The 17,574-nt window shown below is 38.7% G+C and overlaps 1 protein-coding gene across 6 annotated transcripts in view; it reads left to right on the forward strand.

Moving 5' to 3' along the window:
• The window catches only part of NSD3 (nuclear receptor binding SET domain protein 3), a 110,195-nt gene that overhangs the window by 34,326 nt on the left and 58,295 nt on the right, over positions 1-17,574 (forward strand). For all 6 annotated transcript variants that reach the window (XM_033415027.2, XM_004284886.3, XM_033415028.2 and 3 more), the window contains exons 2-4: positions 1,716-2,434; positions 10,948-11,019; positions 11,386-11,548. In XM_033415027.2, the coding sequence (XP_033270918.1) occupies positions 1,760-2,434; positions 10,948-11,019; positions 11,386-11,548 (910 nt within the window). In that variant the 5' untranslated portion in view covers positions 1,716-1,759. The remainder of the gene's footprint in view (positions 1-1,715; positions 2,435-10,947; positions 11,020-11,385; positions 11,549-17,574) is intronic.

A 17,574-nucleotide genomic window follows, 5' to 3' on the forward strand; every position in this document is an offset into this window, starting at 1 on the left:
GAACCAAGATGGTGGACATTATTAGTTGGTCATGGAATTGAACTGGACTGTAGCTTCAGAATCCTCTTCCTAGTATTCTGGCAGCTACAGTCAATTCATCAGACTTGATACAGTAGTGAAATCCTCTCAGCCTTAGAGCTTTTTAGAAGAAGTGTTTATAGGATTTTCAAAATAGTATCTGGGCAGTCCATTAATCCTCTGTCTCAAGATGTGAGACTGTCAAACCTTATGACAAAGCAGAGTGGTCTTAGAGCATTTCCTAACAGATGCTTATCCATATTATAACCTTGTTACACAGTGTGGGCATTTTCAGACATCGTCTAGAGAAAGCACAATAATTGTGAGCGTATAATGTGGTGACCCAACCAGGAGTGTGCATCAGTATGAGCTGGAATGTGGCCTTAAAATACTCATGCTCTAGGCCTCACCCCAGATTTACTGAATCAGAGTCATCAGTATATAGATCTTGACATGTGCCTTTTGTAAAAGTAAAGATGATTCTGCTATACATACCACTGATTAAAAACAAGTAGATACTGGCAAGAGTATAGGAAATCAGGCATCCCCTCACACTACTGGTATGAGTATAAATTGATATAGTACAGCCTATAAAACAGTTTTGCAGTATCTATTAAAATTCAGATGTCCTGGAAGAATACATATATGCATAAAGATACAGTTTCAAGAAAGTTTCCTGTAAACCTGTTTATAATACCAAACAGTTGTGAGCAACTCAATGATTGTCAGTACGCAAATGGTTAAACATGTTAGGGTAGATTACACAGTTGTTTACTGTGCAGCCACTGAAAGAGTGGAGTATGTATGAGAGTGATCTGTACATGCTGATGTAGAAAGATATCTAGGACATACTTCAAGTTGAATAAGCAAGTCACAGAATAAACTATTTTAAACATTTTGTGTATAAATATGTAGAGAAATATTTGGAAGAGTACCCACTAAAGTATTTACAGTGGTTATCCATGACTTAGGAGAATGGGAATGGTGGAGTGGGAGAGGATTTGGCCTTTTAATTTTTGTATTTAAAATATTTACAATAAGATTTTATTATTTTTGTAATAACAGAACCACTGGATAAAATATGAATGATTTAAGGAAAGCACACATGGAACCTAATTTGTATGTGTCAGGACACTGCTTATTTTGCAATTTACAGTTTTAACTGAGACTTATAATCTCTAATTTAGGAAACAGAAAGGAATGTCAAAACTGTTTTGCATGATGGCAAAGAGGATAAAATTTTGTTACTCAAGTTATTGTGAAAGTAATTGAGTTTCAAACAGATAAGATTTTTTTTTTTTTTTTTGCGGTACGCGGGCCTCTCACTGTTGTGGCCTCTCCCGTTGCGGAGCACAGGCTCCGGACACGCAGGCTCAGCGGCCATGGCTCACGGGCCCAGCCGCTCCGCAGCATGTGGGATCTTCCCGGACTGGGGCACAAACCCGTGTCCCCTGCATCGGCAGGCGGACTCTCAACCACTGCGCCACCAGGGAAGCCCACAGATAAGCATTTAAGATAAAAAGTATTTGCTCTGTGTCAGAATTATATTGGCTACCTGTTTTAAAAATTTAGTTTGTGCAAATCTGGATATGAAAATTGGATTCAGAATATTTTACTTTAATCCTTTTGCAGTTGATTAGCCTCTAGTCTTTGAGGATGTTAACTAACACCTTTTAATCTCTCTTTTAAAACTTTAGGCCCGATGAGAGAAAGGGAAAGTTAAGGATGCTGGAGCAGAACAATGGATTTCTCTTTCTCTTTCATGCAAGGGATCATGGGAAACACAATTCAGCAACCACCTCAACTCATTGACTCCGCCAACATCCGTCAGGAGGATGCCTTTGATAACAACAGTGACATTGTTGAAGATGGTGGCCAGACACCATACGAAGCTACCTTGCAGCAAGGCTTTCAGTACCCACCTACAACAGAAGATCTTCCTCCACTCACGAATGGCTACCCATCATCAATCAGCATGTACGAAACTCAAACCAAATACCAGTCCTATAACCAGTATCCCAATGGGTCGGCCAATGGCTTTGGTGCAGTTAGAAACTTTAGCCCCACTGACTATTACCATTCAGAAATTCCAAACACAAGACCACATGAAATTCTGGAAAAACCTTCTCCTCCACAGCCACCACCTCCTCCTTCAGTACCACAGACTGTGATTCCAAAGAAGACTGGCTCACCTGAAATTAAACTAAAAATAACCAAAACTATCCAGAATGGCAGGGAATTGTTTGAGTCTTCCCTTTGTGGAGACCTTTTAAATGAAGTACAGGCAAGTGAGCACACAAAGTCAAAGCATGAAAGCAGAAAAGAAAAGAGGAAAAAAAGCAACAAGCACGATTCATCTAGATCTGAAGAGCGCAAGTCACACAAAATCCCCAGATTAGAACCAGAGGAACAAAATGTAAGTTGAAACATCTTTTTGAAAAAATTTGTAATATTTCACATTTACTGGAAGTCCAAGAGACCTTTTTCAGTTTTTATCTCTCCAAATATATTTCTGATAACTTCTTTCATCTGATCCCTAGCATGCAGCTTGGGATGTTATGATAGGTGGTAAGTAAATATTTGCTGAATAAATGAATGGACATCATCTGAGTAAAGAAATATTGTAGAAACATGTGACACTAAAAATCTTGCCTCCTATGTTTCTTTGTTTAATAGCCTCACTTAATTTTGCTCGTAATAAACTGGTTTCTGCGAAATTGATTTATTTTTAGTGAGGAGTATGGACTTAGAGTGTGTCATACAGAGTGAAGTAAGTCAGAAAGAAAAAAACAAATACCGTATGCTAGCACATATATATGGAATCTTAAAAAAAAGAAAGTTATGAAGAACCTAGGGGCAGGACGGGAATAAAGATGCAGACGTAGAGAATGGACTTGAGGACATGGAGAGGGGTAAGGGTAAGCTGGGACGATGTGAGAGAGTGGCATGGACATATATACACTACCAAATGTAAAATAGATAGCTAGTGGGAAGCAGCCGCATAGCACAGAGAGATCAGCTTGGTTCTTTGTGACCACCTAGAGGGGTGGGATAAGGAGGGTGGGAGGGAGATGCAAGAGGGAAGGGATGTGGGGAAAATATGTATGCATGTAGCTGATGCACTTTGTTACACAGCAGAAACTTAACACAGCACTGTAAAGCAATTATACTCCAATAAAGATGTTAAAAAAACCCAACCAAACAAACAAAAAAAAAAACTCCTGGTTTCTGAAGATGAAGAGGAAGGGCAGAGAAAGATGGTTAATGATATTGGTTTTCCATTGTTCCAGACCAACTTTTGCTAGTAGAGCTTAGATTTAACCCTCATTACTAGTGTTTGCCACAAAATAACCTGAAGTAAATAAAGGAACTCTTTTTATAAAATCAGAGTTAGTATTCATACATATTCACTAAATCTTCAGGTAGAGGTTTTATAAAAGTCATTCTTTAATGGTAACTTAAGATGCATGCTGCTAATTTCTTTTTAACATCTCTGAGGTTTCAGTATTAATTTTCTTAATAAGAAAGGTATGTAACAAATCAATGCTAGCTTGAATGAAGAGTTTTTAGTTAGTATTCTAATACATGGTATTACTTGAAGATGTCCCCAGACATTGATTTGGGAAGAAATGAATATCTATGAATTTTTGTGACAGTTGTATGCTTTTCTGTCTGCTCTGCCTGAATAAGTTAATTTATCATCTTCTGTTCAAAGTAATGTTTACATCTTACCAACTCACCTTTTCCTTGGTAGCTGGGTTCCACTACTTCACACAAATCAAATATGGTGTTTTTCTGGAGTAAAGGTCACACTGGTTCTAGGCTCTCACAAGTCTCAGTGTGATATTTCAGTATGTTTTTCTCATTTTTCTATAGTTTTCTTATTTATTCATTTAACAAATATCAACTGAGTACCTAATGTGTGTTAGACGCTTTTCTAAGAATTGAAAGTTGGGCAGTGAATGAAAAGTAAAGATGCCTACTTTCAGGGTGCTAATATTCTACTAAGAAGAGGCAGAAAATACACACATACGTATGTAAATGAGTCTAAGTTTAGATAGTGGTAGGTGCTATGAAGAAAATAAAACTGGGTGATGAGATAAAGAGTAATTGCGGACACTAGTAGTTCTTCCATCTTAGTTCTGCAGCTGTAAAATGAAGGCTTTGAAACTAAGTGGTTTCTGGAATGCATTTGAATTTCTTATGTCAGTTATTAAATGCCCCCCACAGAACTTAGCTCACATAGTATCTTACACCGTTTATTAAATGAATGAATCAGTGGAAGGAGAGAAGTTAACTTTTTACTCTCCAGAGACTTCCACTGTAGCAGTTCGTTCATGGACCTGCAGTGAAAAGACATGTGATGCACTATGATCCTTAGCAATCACGAAAATGCATAAAACCTGCATTTGGTTTTAGCTTAGGTCCTAAGAGCCATCTTGCTGGCCCGTCTTGCTTCTGCTCTAGAGAATCTGGCAAATAGGAGAATATCCAATTTTATTTATTAGCCTAGACTTCTTGCCTTTATTGGTAAAAATATTAAAATATATAGCTTAAAATATGTCACAAAATAGAAATAGGGCTGGAAGCAGAGGCAGGAGAAGAGAGTCTGTTCATTTTTTGTATCCACTCTTTGTTTTATTGGAATCTAGGAAAAAAATTCAGTGCAGTGATGTGATATTTCTAGTAGTCACTTTTCAGTGAGATTTTAAAGCCAGTTCTGTCTTTGTTGGATGTCTGCTATGTCTGGCCGTTTATATCACTTAAACAAACCTTCAGTTAACTGTTATATCCAGAAATTAGAATGGTTAGATGTAATTTAAGAGTTTTAGTTCATTTTCCTTTTTAGTAAATCATGTGGGGCATAATTTAATATTTCATTATTTAGGATCTTACAGTGTCTTGGGGTAAAGGAATGTCACTTTGACTGAAAGTATAGATGTGTTAAGTGGCATTGATTGCACTAAATGTTACCAAGACCATTGCCTGAAAGTTGAGCTTTGGGGGAAAATCCAGGGGTTTTTCTTTCAAAGAAATACGGTGAAAAGCTAAGCTCTTGTTAGTTGAATTTGATTAATTAAACTTTTATCACACATGGGAGGCAGTTATAAGCTTAAGAGATGGTGCCGTAAAAGTGATGCTCCATTCTGACAGTAGAACTTTGGGCTGGAGCCCCCAAAGGCCCTGTTCGTTGTTAGTGCCGTGTCTCTGCTAAGCCATGCGGACAAGGGATGTGCCCAAATCAGCCTGTTTTTTGTAACTGTGTATGTGTTTAATGGGGTTTTCTTAACTTGAACAACATCCCTTTTGCCTTCTTCAGGACAGTTGTTTTTAAGTGCTTTAATTTTTGATGCTCTTGTGTCTCCTGGTTGTCACTGGGGGTCCACGCTCTTGGTGTTCAGCATTGTAGCAGGCGTAGAAGGGAAAGAAGCCCACGTAAGAGTTTGCCCACACCACGGGACAGCTCCCCTCCCCCAGATGCTTGAGGGAAGCGTAGTGAGAACTGTGTGCCTGGGATGACTGTCCTCAAGCTGGGTCTGCAGATATATAGATAGATACAGCTATAGCTATAGATATATGGATATAGATGTAGACTTCTTCATTAAAACTCGCTCATAGGTTCTTTTCTGAGACAAACAAAGCAAACAAAATCTCATCTAAAATAATACGCTTCAAGATTTCACTTCTTTTTTCTTTCCTTTTTTCTTCATATTTGATCTACAAGTATTTCCTCCCAATTCTGAGCTGTTTGGCCTTCTAAAGAGTGGCCGTTCTTTGGAACAACCTAAGTATATCTTCTCAACAATGAAAACGTGTCCAAACATCCAGGCAGCAGGAGACCTGAGATCACTACTGAAATTGTATATTTTGTAAAGCTGCTTTAAGCTGTTTTCTCTCCCACCAAATTAGAAACATGTGGAAATGTTTCTGCATTTCTTCCTCCTTGGCAGGTGTAATGCCTCAGGCATGTGAGTGTAGGCCCTATTCAAACATTGGTCTTCTACTGGCACTTTGGTGGGCTTATCCACTAAGGCCAGTCTCATTAACTCTTAGCTTGCCATTTTCACTTATAAAAAGCCAGATGGCTGGTTTGGTCCCATTAGCACTAAGTTAGAGGTTATATTTGGTTCTCCAGCCTCAGAGTGTTAGGTCTTAGAATTCTTAGAAACTGTTCATATGCATTGTGAACTTACAGTTATTCAGAAAGTAAAAGAAAAATGCACGAACAATTTACTGACTTTACATTTTTCTTTCTACCTTAAATGATGACATAAGTTTTTGGTTCTTTTAGAGAATATGATTTTACTTAATGTTTTGAAAACTATTAAGGATTTTGAATTCTGCCAGATTTGATGAGTATTATTCATCCTGATAAATCTCTTGGGTTTTAATTTTAAAAAGACCAATTTTTTTTTTTTTTTTTGTCTACACCACACGACTTGTGGGATCTTAGTTCCCTGACCAGGGACTGAACCTGGGCCCTCAGCAGTGAAAGCACCGAGTCCTAACCACTGGACCGCCAGGGAATTCCCCCTAATTTTTTTTGTTTTTTACTTTATTTTTGGTTGCTTTGGGTCTTCCTTGCTGCACTTGGGCTTTCTCTAGGTGCGGCGAATGGGGGGCTACTCTTTGTTCAGGTGCGCGGGCTTCTCATTGCAGTGGCTTCTCTTGTTGTGGTGCGTGGGCTTCAGTAGTTGTAGCATGCAGGCTCAGTAATTGTGGCTTCCGCGCTCTTGAGCATAGGCTCAGTAGTTGTGGTGCACGGGCTTAGTTGCTCCACGGCATGTGGGATCTTCCCGGACCAGGGCTCGAACCCATGTTCCCTGCATTGGCAGGCGGATTCTTAACCACTGTGCCACCAGGGAAGCCCTCATTTAAAATTAAGATAACTCGGGCTTCCCTGGTGGTGCAGTGGTTGAGAATCCGCCTGCCAATGTAAGGGGCACGGGTTCGAGCCCTGGTCCGGGAAGATCCCACATGCCGTGGAGCAACTAAGCCTGTGCATCCCAACTACTGAGCCTGTGCTCTAGAGCCCGCGAGCCACAACTACTGAAGCCCGCGTGCCTAGAGCCCGTGCTCGGCAACAAGAGAAGCCACCGCAGTGAGAAGCCCGCACACCGCAACGAAGAGTAGCCCCGGCTCGCCACAACTAGAGAAAGCCCGCGTGCAGCAATGAAGACCCAATGCAGCCAAAAATAAATAAATAAAATAAATAAATTTATTTAAAAAAAAATTAAGATGACTTGAACACTATGGGGAGCTCACTCACTGTCACCTTTTCTCTGATGCTTTCTCTTTCTGAAGCAGCACTACTAGTACCAAAAAAGGTGTCTTCAGTCCCTATTTGATTTTAATCTCTTTTTTTTTTCTTTTTTCTTTTTTTGCGGTACGTGGGCCTCTCACTGCTGCGGCCTCTCCCGTTGCGGAGCACAGGCTCCGGACACGCAGGCTCCGGACGCGCAGGCTCAGCGGCCATGGCTCACGGGCCCAGTGCTCCGTGGCATGTGGGATCTTCCAGGACCGGGGCACGAACCCGTGTCCCCTGCCTCGGCAGGCGGACTCGCAACCACTGTGCCACCAGGGAAGCCCTGATTTTAATCTCTTTTAAGCTTATCCTTTGAACAACTGAAGGAAAATGGATTTTATACCCAGCAGTATTTTATCTGTTGGCAATTTCTGACTCCTTATTTTTCTTGACTCCTAAGCATTTGGCTTCCCTTGACCATTTCATCTTAAAAACTCCCCTTCCTAATTGGTATTTGTGATACTATGTTCTCTCTCTTTACCTTTCTTTTGAGCTCAAGTCATAGGTCTCTAAATGCCTAGTAAGTATGACTTTTGTTCACGCATTAGCACATTTTACCATGTATATTCCCTTTCTGTCACTGCAGCATCCTTCTTTGACTTTTTTTTCTTCTTTTATTTTTATAGTCTTGAAAGCTTAGAATAAATCTTCTTGGGCCTCTTTTTCTCCCTTGCCATTTCTTGCCTTTTAAAATGACTGTGTAAAAAAATCTCAGTTCTTTGAAAGTGATTTTAACAGTGTTTCAAGCCAGCCTGGAGGAAATGTGAATATGGAACAAACAAAAAAATCAAAAAGAGGTAAGACATTTGAATAATAAAAAGGTTTTGGAGGAAATCCTGTCTTTAATCCAGAAAGGGAAAAATGTTACTGAGCTTCAGACGAGTTCTTAACAACAGTAGGGTTCTGTTGTTTGGCAAAGATGAGTCACTCCGTATCTATCTGCCCTCAGAGTTACAGAGATCCCTAACACCCCAGCATCAGAAGACTGAATGTGCCCCGGAGGAGGACTTGCTTTCTTGGCTCCACATGTGCTTCCCCAGGTGGTCTTGTCCTCCTGCTGTAGCTTGAGAATGAGAAGCTGAGGTGAAGGTTTAAGCTATGTTTGTGGACTGAAATGAAGCTGCCGGACGGGCCTACGCAAATGTGGACCGTAGTTTTATTTTTTTTTGCGGTACGCAGGCCTCTCACTGCTGTGGCCTCTCCCGTTGCGGAGCACAGGCTCTGGACGCGCAGGCTCAGCGGCCACGGCTCACGGGCCCAGCCGCTCCGCGGCACGTGGGATCTTCCCGGACTGGGGCACGAACCCGCGTCCCCTGCATTGGCAGGCGGACTCTCAACCACTGCGCCACCAGGGAAGCCCTGGACCATATTTTTAAACTGCCTCATTACACCAGAGATAAGGACAAAAATTCCCATTTGAACATAGATTTTTCTTTCCTTGCTCAGTGAGCGTGTCCTGTTGGATTAGCTAGTCATGGTGCCACCACAGACGCATCTGACAGAGCTAATTTAGTGCCCACCAACAGCTGCCACTACTTCTTTCACTTGGGCTATTTCCAATATTTTCAGTAGCCTCCTAATTAGACATTCTGCTTCCCCTCTTGCTCCCTTCCAAAATATTCTCCATGTAACAGCTAACGTGATCCTTTTAAAACAGAAATTGGCCGTGTATTACTTCCCTACCTAATCCTCTTCAGAGGCTTTCGGTGCACTTAGGATAAAACACTTAAATGTGGCTTACAAGGCCCTGGTGATGTAGCCTCCTCTCCACTCCCATCTTGTAACCTCTCTCTTCCTTGGGGCAGTTAAGTCCGTTGTAATGGCTTTTCTGAAGTTTCTACCTTTGTTTAACCTCAGGGACTTCACACATGCCACTCCTCTCTGGAGTGGTCTTTCCCCCACTTTTTACCAGATTAACTCCTCCTCTTTTGATTCAGATTATACTTTCTCAGGCCTTTCCTGACCTTCATATCATAGCTACATACAGACACACCATTATTTCTCTTTTTACATTTACATTGTATGAGTGTATGTATGTGTTTGTTTAATGTCTGTCTCTTCTGCCCAACTGTGAGCTCTTTGAGGTCAGAGATCCTATCTGTCTGTTACAACATTGTATACCCAACTTCTAGAACAGTGCCTGGAAAGTCGTAGGCACTGCTGAATGAATGAATGATACTTGGGGTTTGGCACATGAGTCTGGCTTATCATTTCTTCATCATTTTTACAGTTTCTTTTATTTAATAAAACTTTGTTTTTATAGCAGCGTCTTAAACTGCTTGAATTAATTGAATGAGAATTTTAAGTAACTTCTAGAATTAGCAATACTTTTTAAGTGGAATTAGAGCCAAGTTAATGGATATATTTCTCTTTTTTTAAGCCATCTAAACTAAATTCTGTTCTTTGACAAGAAAAGTTTTTAAACCTTTTAAATTACAAAAGTAATTTGCTTTTTACAGAAAACACAAATAATATACAAGTATAGATCTTCCCTCACCGCTTCCCTAATCTTGTTCCTCAAAGATAACTACTCTTATCAATTTATTGTACAATGTATCACATATTTTTCAAGGCGTATACAGGCTATTTTAAAATAAAAAGTAGGAAAAAAAAAGTAGGAAGATTTTGATAGATGTGGATTACTGACATGAAATAATGTTGTAGTTACCATCCCTCTGCTTAGATTTTCTCACTTTGTGTATTTCTGTAGGATAGGTTCCTAAAATATAATTGTTAAATTGAAGAGTGTACATATTTTGAATTTTGATAGATACTTCCAAACTGCCTCCTCAAAGGATTGTAGAAATCAATTTTTAAATAATGTATTTGTGGGTTTTATGATTAGAAAAGTAATGTGATGTTTATTATAAGCAATTTGACAAATATAGAAAAGCACATCCAAGAAAATCACTTATTCCATCACCCGGTGGTATCCTTCTCGTCTTTTTCTTCTGTACACATAAGAAATTATTTTTCCAAGATTGGAATCACACTATACAAACTGCTTTTCAATTTGCTGTTTTCAAATAACATTATATTATTATTTTTCCGTGTCATTTAAAATTTTATATTATTCCACTATCTAGTTGTACTACAATTTATTTAACGAATTCTGTGCTTTTGGACATCTAGACTAATGTCTAATTCTAATATTCGCTCTTAAAATAGCACTGGTGTGCATATCTTTGTGTGTATCTATCAGTATGTGTATATATCAGTGCTTTTGCAGTATACACTTTTAGAAGTGGATTTGCAGGGTCAGAGTCTGAAAATTTAAGGCTTTTCATACATATTGCCAAATGGCTCTCTAGAAGAATTCCAAGTTACATCTTACTAGCAATCTCAGAGTGCCCATTTTTTTGCGCTCTGATAGGTTAAAAAAAAATGAAAATCAACAAATTAAGTTTTAAAAGTGATAAAGTAAGAAATGGGAGCTATAGCTGTGGTGTAGAATGGACAATGGATGTTAAGACACAGCATCATGTACTGTGTAAGTTGTATTTTTCCTCCTTACATTATTCAGCTAATAAATGTCCTTTATTCCCTTTGCTGTTTAGTTTTCTTTGACTCTTTGTGTGTGTCACTGTTCTTTGGTTTGCTGCCATTTTATTCTTTTCACATAGAGACCAAATGAGAGGGTTGACACTGTATCAGAAAAACCAAGAGAAGACCCAGTACTGAAAGAGGAGCTCCCGGTGAGTGGCTTTAGTGAATACTGTCTAACCAAACATGGTGTGAGAAGGTGGAAGCAGAGTGATTAAATTAGAACACACATAGCATGTATTATTACTTCAGAAGTTATACTGAAATGAATCTTGGAGCTGGTTTAAAAGGTAGATATTTTTAGCGAATTATTTTCCTTTTCAAAACTATGACCACTTTTTAATAGATGTGAATTTTTGAGATGCCTCATCAATAATTTGGCAACAGAAACCATCAGTCCTCTTTTCAATATTTGGAGTGGGGCTTATCTTCCTCCTCTCTTCTTCCCTTTTGCTAGATACCGATAGCAAGCATCAGAGAAAAGTATGAGTGAAGTTTTTTATGACCTTTTCCTACAGGTTCAGCCGATGTTACCTTCTGTTCCAACAACAGAAGTGTCCGCTGGTGTTAAGTTCCAGGTTGGCGATCTTGTTTGGTCTAAGGTGGGAACCTATCCTTGGTGGCCTTGTATGGTTTCAAGTGATCCCCAACTCGAGGTTCACACCAAAATTAACACAAGAGGTAAGAAAAGGCATAAATGGACATTAGTAAAAAGTTGTGGCAAAAAAGTGAGTCTAAAATGTTGTTTATGAATATAATACATACGTGATAATATAATCTGACACCCAAACACACATCAGTATCAGTTTTTAAAGAACAGTGAAATAATTACGGTCATCTTAACTGGCAGAGAGCCTCTACAGCTGACATGGTCCTTGTTTTCCCTTAGAACACCCTATGTTTGTTTTATAATTTCTTTCACACTTATTTTTTTAAAAAACCTTAATCTGACCTCCAAAAGCAAGCAGACCGATAGGTAATGAGATGTCGTATATGAGCGTAATAGACATTTGGGCCAAGCTTTCTTTGAACATTTTTATTTCATCTTTGACTCCTGTGGGTAGTAATTTTTTACTCAGACAAGTGCTTTTCATCCTGATAAATTTTGCAAGATGCCTTTTTCCTCCTTCTTTCCATTTTTTTTTGTTTTTTGTTTTTGCGGGTGGTGGTTTGTTTTTAATGAAAAAAAATTTTTTTTACTCCATTTTTGAATCTGTAAATTTACTGGGACATGCTTATAAATTCAATATGAAATAGAAGTATGGTTTGAAGCCAGCTACATGGCATAGAATCCTACCTTAGGAATGTTAATAAATGTTAAGAAAACATGTATTCTAACTTTACTCCTTTTCCAGAGTTTGACCAAAACCTGTAGAATAGATTTCTGAGATTTTAGCATTTGGAATGGACTTGCTTAGTAGCCAGAGGAAGGTTGGAGTTGGGAATTTATTTCTGGATATTTGCTTTGCAAACTCACTTGTCGAGTCCCTTATTGTCTGTGACAACTTTGCACCTATTTCTTTTTTTTTTAAATTTATTTATTTATTCATTTATTTAATTTTTGGCTGCATTGGGTCTTCGCTGCTGCACGCGGGCTTTCTCTAGTTGCAGTGAGCGGGGGCTACTCTTTGTTGCGGGGCGCAGGCTTCTCATTGTGGTGGCTTCTCGTTGCAGAGCACAGGCTCTAGGCGCGTGGGCTTCAGTAGTTGTGGCACACGGGCTTCAGTAGTTGTGGCTCACGGGCTCTAGAGCGCAGGCTCAGTAGTTGTGGCACACGGGCCTAGTTGCTCCATGGCATGTGGGATCTTCCTGGACCAGGGCTCAAACCCGTGTCCCCTGCATTGGCAGGTGGATTCTAAACCACTGTGCCACCAGGGAAGCCCTGCACCTATTTCTTTTTCTCTCATTTTAAACTTTCTGTCTTGGTCCCTGTTCACTGTTATGAGGAGAAAAAGTGTCTGGCAAGTCAGATTTGTGACGGGATCTGCCATATTTGTAACTCTTGTGCTACCCAGCAAGAAATCCACCCAGATACAGAAGGCAATCATCTTGTCACTATAATCTGCTGATTAAAGGTTGGGGTGACTAGAAGTATCGATGGGGCAGAAGTTTAAAAAAAAAACCAACACTGTTGGATGTCCACTCCTGTGCAAGGCACAGTGTTAAACAATTCTCTTGTAGGACTTCCCTGGCGGTCCAATGGTTAAGACTCCACGCTTCCAACGCGTGGGGCATGGGTTGGATCCCTGGTTGGGCAGCTGAGACCCCACGTGCTGCATGACGTGGCCAAAAAGTAAATGAAAAAACAAACAATTCTCATGTATATTTTCTTAAGCAGTACTCATAGCAGCGACGCTATGAAGTAGGTACTATTATCCTTATGTTTTGGATCTGTGAATAGAGTCTTAAAGAAATCTTAGTCCCTAACCTCCACTCTTAACTACTACTGTATAATAAAAGGAAAGTAATTGAATTCCCCTACTCATAATTTACAGAGACTGGGGGAGGCAGTCCTAGCCCCTTCATTTATATAGTGGGGCTGTTGGACTCTTAATCTCTTGAGTACCTTGCACATTTAATAATCTGTGATTCTTGAATGGGAGAAGAAAGGGACAAGCCTTCTTAGATAAAACAATACACAAGTCCCTATCTGGGCCTCCAGAGCACTCTAAGATATTACGTCACGTGAGAGTTGTGGCTCTTCAGTTCTGTCCCCTTAGGAAAGCATCCTTTTGAGATTATATAAAGAATTTCACATTTAATTACTCTATGAAAACTTACTAATATAGCTTTTTTCTGGGGTACAAATGAAAGCATAATCTATGCTTCATCTTGTATTCCAAAGGAAGTGTTTAAATATTTTATGAATTAATCTGGTCTGGTCCTCCCTACTTTAGTACTGGAAAAACTGATTTTGTTTGTATTGTTGAGGAAACCGAAATCTGAGAATTTAGGTTTGAAAAATGGACATACTGATAATATTTTAAATTTTCTCTTTCCTGCAGTAGTTTTTAAAATAATAGCCTTCTTGAGATATCATTTACATGCCATAAAATTCACCCTTTTAAAGCCTGCAATTTAATGATGTTTAGTACGTTTCCAGAGTTGTGTGACCAGTTACCACAATCTAACTCTATCACTTCTTTCATCAGCCCAAAAAAGAAATCCCACATCCATTAGGAGTCACTTCCCATTCCCCCCTCTGCTCCCCAGCCCTAAGAAGCCACTAATTACTTTTTGTCTCTATAGATTTGCCTTTTCTGGACATTTCATATAAATCTAATCATATAATATGTGGCCTTTTATGTCTGGTTTCTTTCACTTAGCATCATGTTTAGAGGTTCATCTGTGTTGTGGCATGTATCAGTACTTTGTCTCTTTTTATTGCCAAATAATATTTCATTGCATGGCTGTGCAGTGCAGTTTTAAATGAAGTAGTTTTTTGACAGTTTTCCTAAAAACCAGAAACACAGTATAAAACTTGATTTTGTTGATTATGTTCCACACATGATACCTGTGAAACATTTTATGCTGCTTATTATCTAAACTACTTTGTAAAATTTGTCTTGAATTTTATATAGTAATCAGTGGTTTCCATGTTGTTATTAGTCAGTATTGTTATTAGTCAGATTCTCAGCATTGGAAAACGTATTTAGCAGTTTTCACACTTACAGATATAATTCTTTGAAGAGCACATTGAAAGATGTTTGGATCACATGTCTATTTTGTTGTATTTCATTGTTTAGATCTCATTTTAAGTGTAAAAATTAAAAATGGAATGCTCTTTCTGCTTATGACAATACAGTATATATGTTCAGAAGGCAGAGTTGCCCATAGTCTCATCCTCCAGATATGTAACAACTATTAAGAGTTTGGGAGTAATTCCGGGAATTCCCTGACAGTCCAGTGGTTAGGACTCTGTGCTCTCACTGCCGGGGCACGAAGGTTCAATCCCTGGTGGGGGAACTAAAATCCCATAAGCCTCGAGGTGCGGCCAAAAGAGAAAAAGAGTTTGGGAGTAATTCTTTTTCTCTTTGCATATTGTAATTAATAGATATGAAAATAAAGATTTTTAACTGAGAGTTTTAAATGGTATCACATTATACCTGTTGTAACTTTTAATCCCAATATATTTTTAGAAATTTAAAACCGGACAGTTTTACCTATATTATTTTTGTTATATAAAAATGTTTTCCTCCACATTTTTCTATTGGAAATTTAGCTCATTATTCAGAGACAGATGTGCTTGTTTCTCCATCTGTCAGGTCTTTGGGTTTTTATTTCACTCTTTTATATAGTTTTCCAGCCAGCAGGAAACAAAGTGCCAACAAAGAGACAAATTGTTTGATTTGTTTCTTCTGTAGTAAGTGATTTAATGGAGGAAGAAGTTGAAAATAAAGATTAAAATGAGCTTATGTTATCTGTGAGTTTTTGTTTTCATGTTTTTAACTATAATTCAAAGTCTTTTGGGATTATCTGTTTGGTTCTAAATAAGTAACTCTGACTTTTGGAAACAGATTATGTCCTATTTTTTTTTTTTTTTTTTAATAGTCCTAATAAAATTTCGTTGAGAATCAGTTAAGTCAAATCCTTTACGGAACATAGAAATACATACAATTCCAGCCCTTTCCAGTAAATGGCTATATAACATTGGCGTAGGATCCCTGAATATCCTACTCTGATTTGTACCTGTAGGAGAGAAACAGTTCTTCTACAGCTTAACAATACAGAAGTGGGGTGCTCTGACCTATTTAGGGGGAGCAGCAGTGAAGTCAGAATTGAGTATGAATAACAAAGGATTATAGATGAGTTCACGTAGCCAAAGGAGTAGATGAATAAGTGTTTACTCTTCACGTTTTGTATTTCATACTCAGTCAAGAGAAGGCAGGGCATTATAAGATCAGACACAAATTAACCTGAGGACTTATGAGCAAAGTACACCTCTCAATTAAGTCATGCCGGGAAGTTGTAACAGGAGAGAAAATGGCCACTTTTACCTACCGTGAAGGCTTTTGATTCCAAATAATTGGAAGTGACATCAAAGGGTCAAATGACTCTAAGGATTAAAGACTGACTTCTTGATGGGACCAATAGGATTGATGTAAATAACTGATCGTGATGTTCATAGAAGCACACGACAAGATAAATGAATACTGCTTGACAGGGTTTTAAGGTTTCACTACCTAGTCCCTAGTCTTTACATGGAAATAAAAGATACTACTCAGTTTTCTGGGAAGCAGTTTTGTGCATTTTTTCGTTTTGTTTTCTAACCAAAAAAATATCTGAGGGAAAAATGATGTAACAGAAATAGAACTGAAATGATCCCTCTTCCTTTCAAAACTAAGAAACTTCATGTAAAAGTTTCAGTTTCTACCATGGTGTTAGGGTATTAGTCTGAGTTTTATAGCCTTTGCCTGAGTTTAAAATCCTATCAAACTTTCTGAGCTCTTAAACATAAATAAACAATGGCACAAATATAAAATCTTGCCAGTTTAATAACTTAAAAAGCTAAAGAAAAAAATGAAAACTGGATTGTGTTTGTATTGATAAATTTGTTAATGGATGGCAGTAGCTAAACAGCAATCTAAATAGGAATAAGAATCTTATTCAAAGTGTTCTTCTCCCTGCCTTGATGTCTTCCTGGGGTTGAATTAATTAAGGTGTTTGGTGAAGCACTGTGATCAGTCTCCTCCAGTTAAGAGAAAGTGTTTTGTTATTTTTCCCTTGGTTAGTAACTATAGTAGCTACAAGTGCAGGAAAAGTATAGTAAGACGTTTAACTAAACCAAATGGGGTCTGTTCTTTCAAGCTGGACACCCATCCAAAGGCAGATTAGCTTTCCTGTGGATGCTGACACTGTTCATGTGACACGTTCACGAGAAAGGCACGGCTTGCACAGAGCTTGCCAGCAGTGCTTCACATCTGAGAGACACAAGGTTGTCCCCAGCTAGCATGAGTCACAGAGGAATAAGCTAATCCTGGGAACTGAGCAGTGGGCTGTGTTTTAGATCCTACTGTCAGTAGCCTTTAAAGGGTCAGGCAATTGCCAATAATATTAGCTATTTTGGTGCTAAATGAAAAATAATAGGGGATTGCTATCCACGGGAACCAACATGTACTCAGTGGGGATTTGGTTCACAGTTCCAATAAAAATAGCATGTTTTTGTGACCGAGAGAGCCGTGAAATAGGCACATTAAAAATTTTTAGAGCCTGTTTTCTTAAAAGCTGCAAAATGTTTCAAAATCAGTCAAAGTACATAGAAAAGACAAGCCTGGGAAAGTCAGCAATGGAAGAAGGAGGAATGGGAGCTGATGAGTCAAAACATTTGTACAGAATTTGAAGCACCAGGGATTCTTCACCTACCATATCAGTATACGATCCTGAGGGCTCAGAAATGGATGAGTGTTAAAGCCTAGGGTATGCAAAGAGACAAAAGCCATTTGTTCTAAGAATAATCACTGGATAATACCTTCTCAGGAACCAGCATTCCTGTCAAAAGCTTAGCGATTTTGCTGTATAGCACCCCTCCCGCTTTTTAAACAAGTAGAGTGCTCTACTATTTAGTGAAAAGATCAACATCTAGACAGATAGGAAGGAAAATATCCTATGGCTTCTTCCCAGCAACCAACGCTTTATAAAGCATCGTCATTGCAAAGTAAGTAAAACACAAAGTTTAGAAGGTCAGTCAGAAAGGGTGGACTCAATCA

This window comes from Orcinus orca, chromosome 21 (genome assembly GCF_937001465.1).
Source record: "Orcinus orca chromosome 21, mOrcOrc1.1, whole genome shotgun sequence".
NCBI classification, from domain to species: Eukaryota; Metazoa; Chordata; class Mammalia; order Artiodactyla; family Delphinidae; genus Orcinus; species Orcinus orca.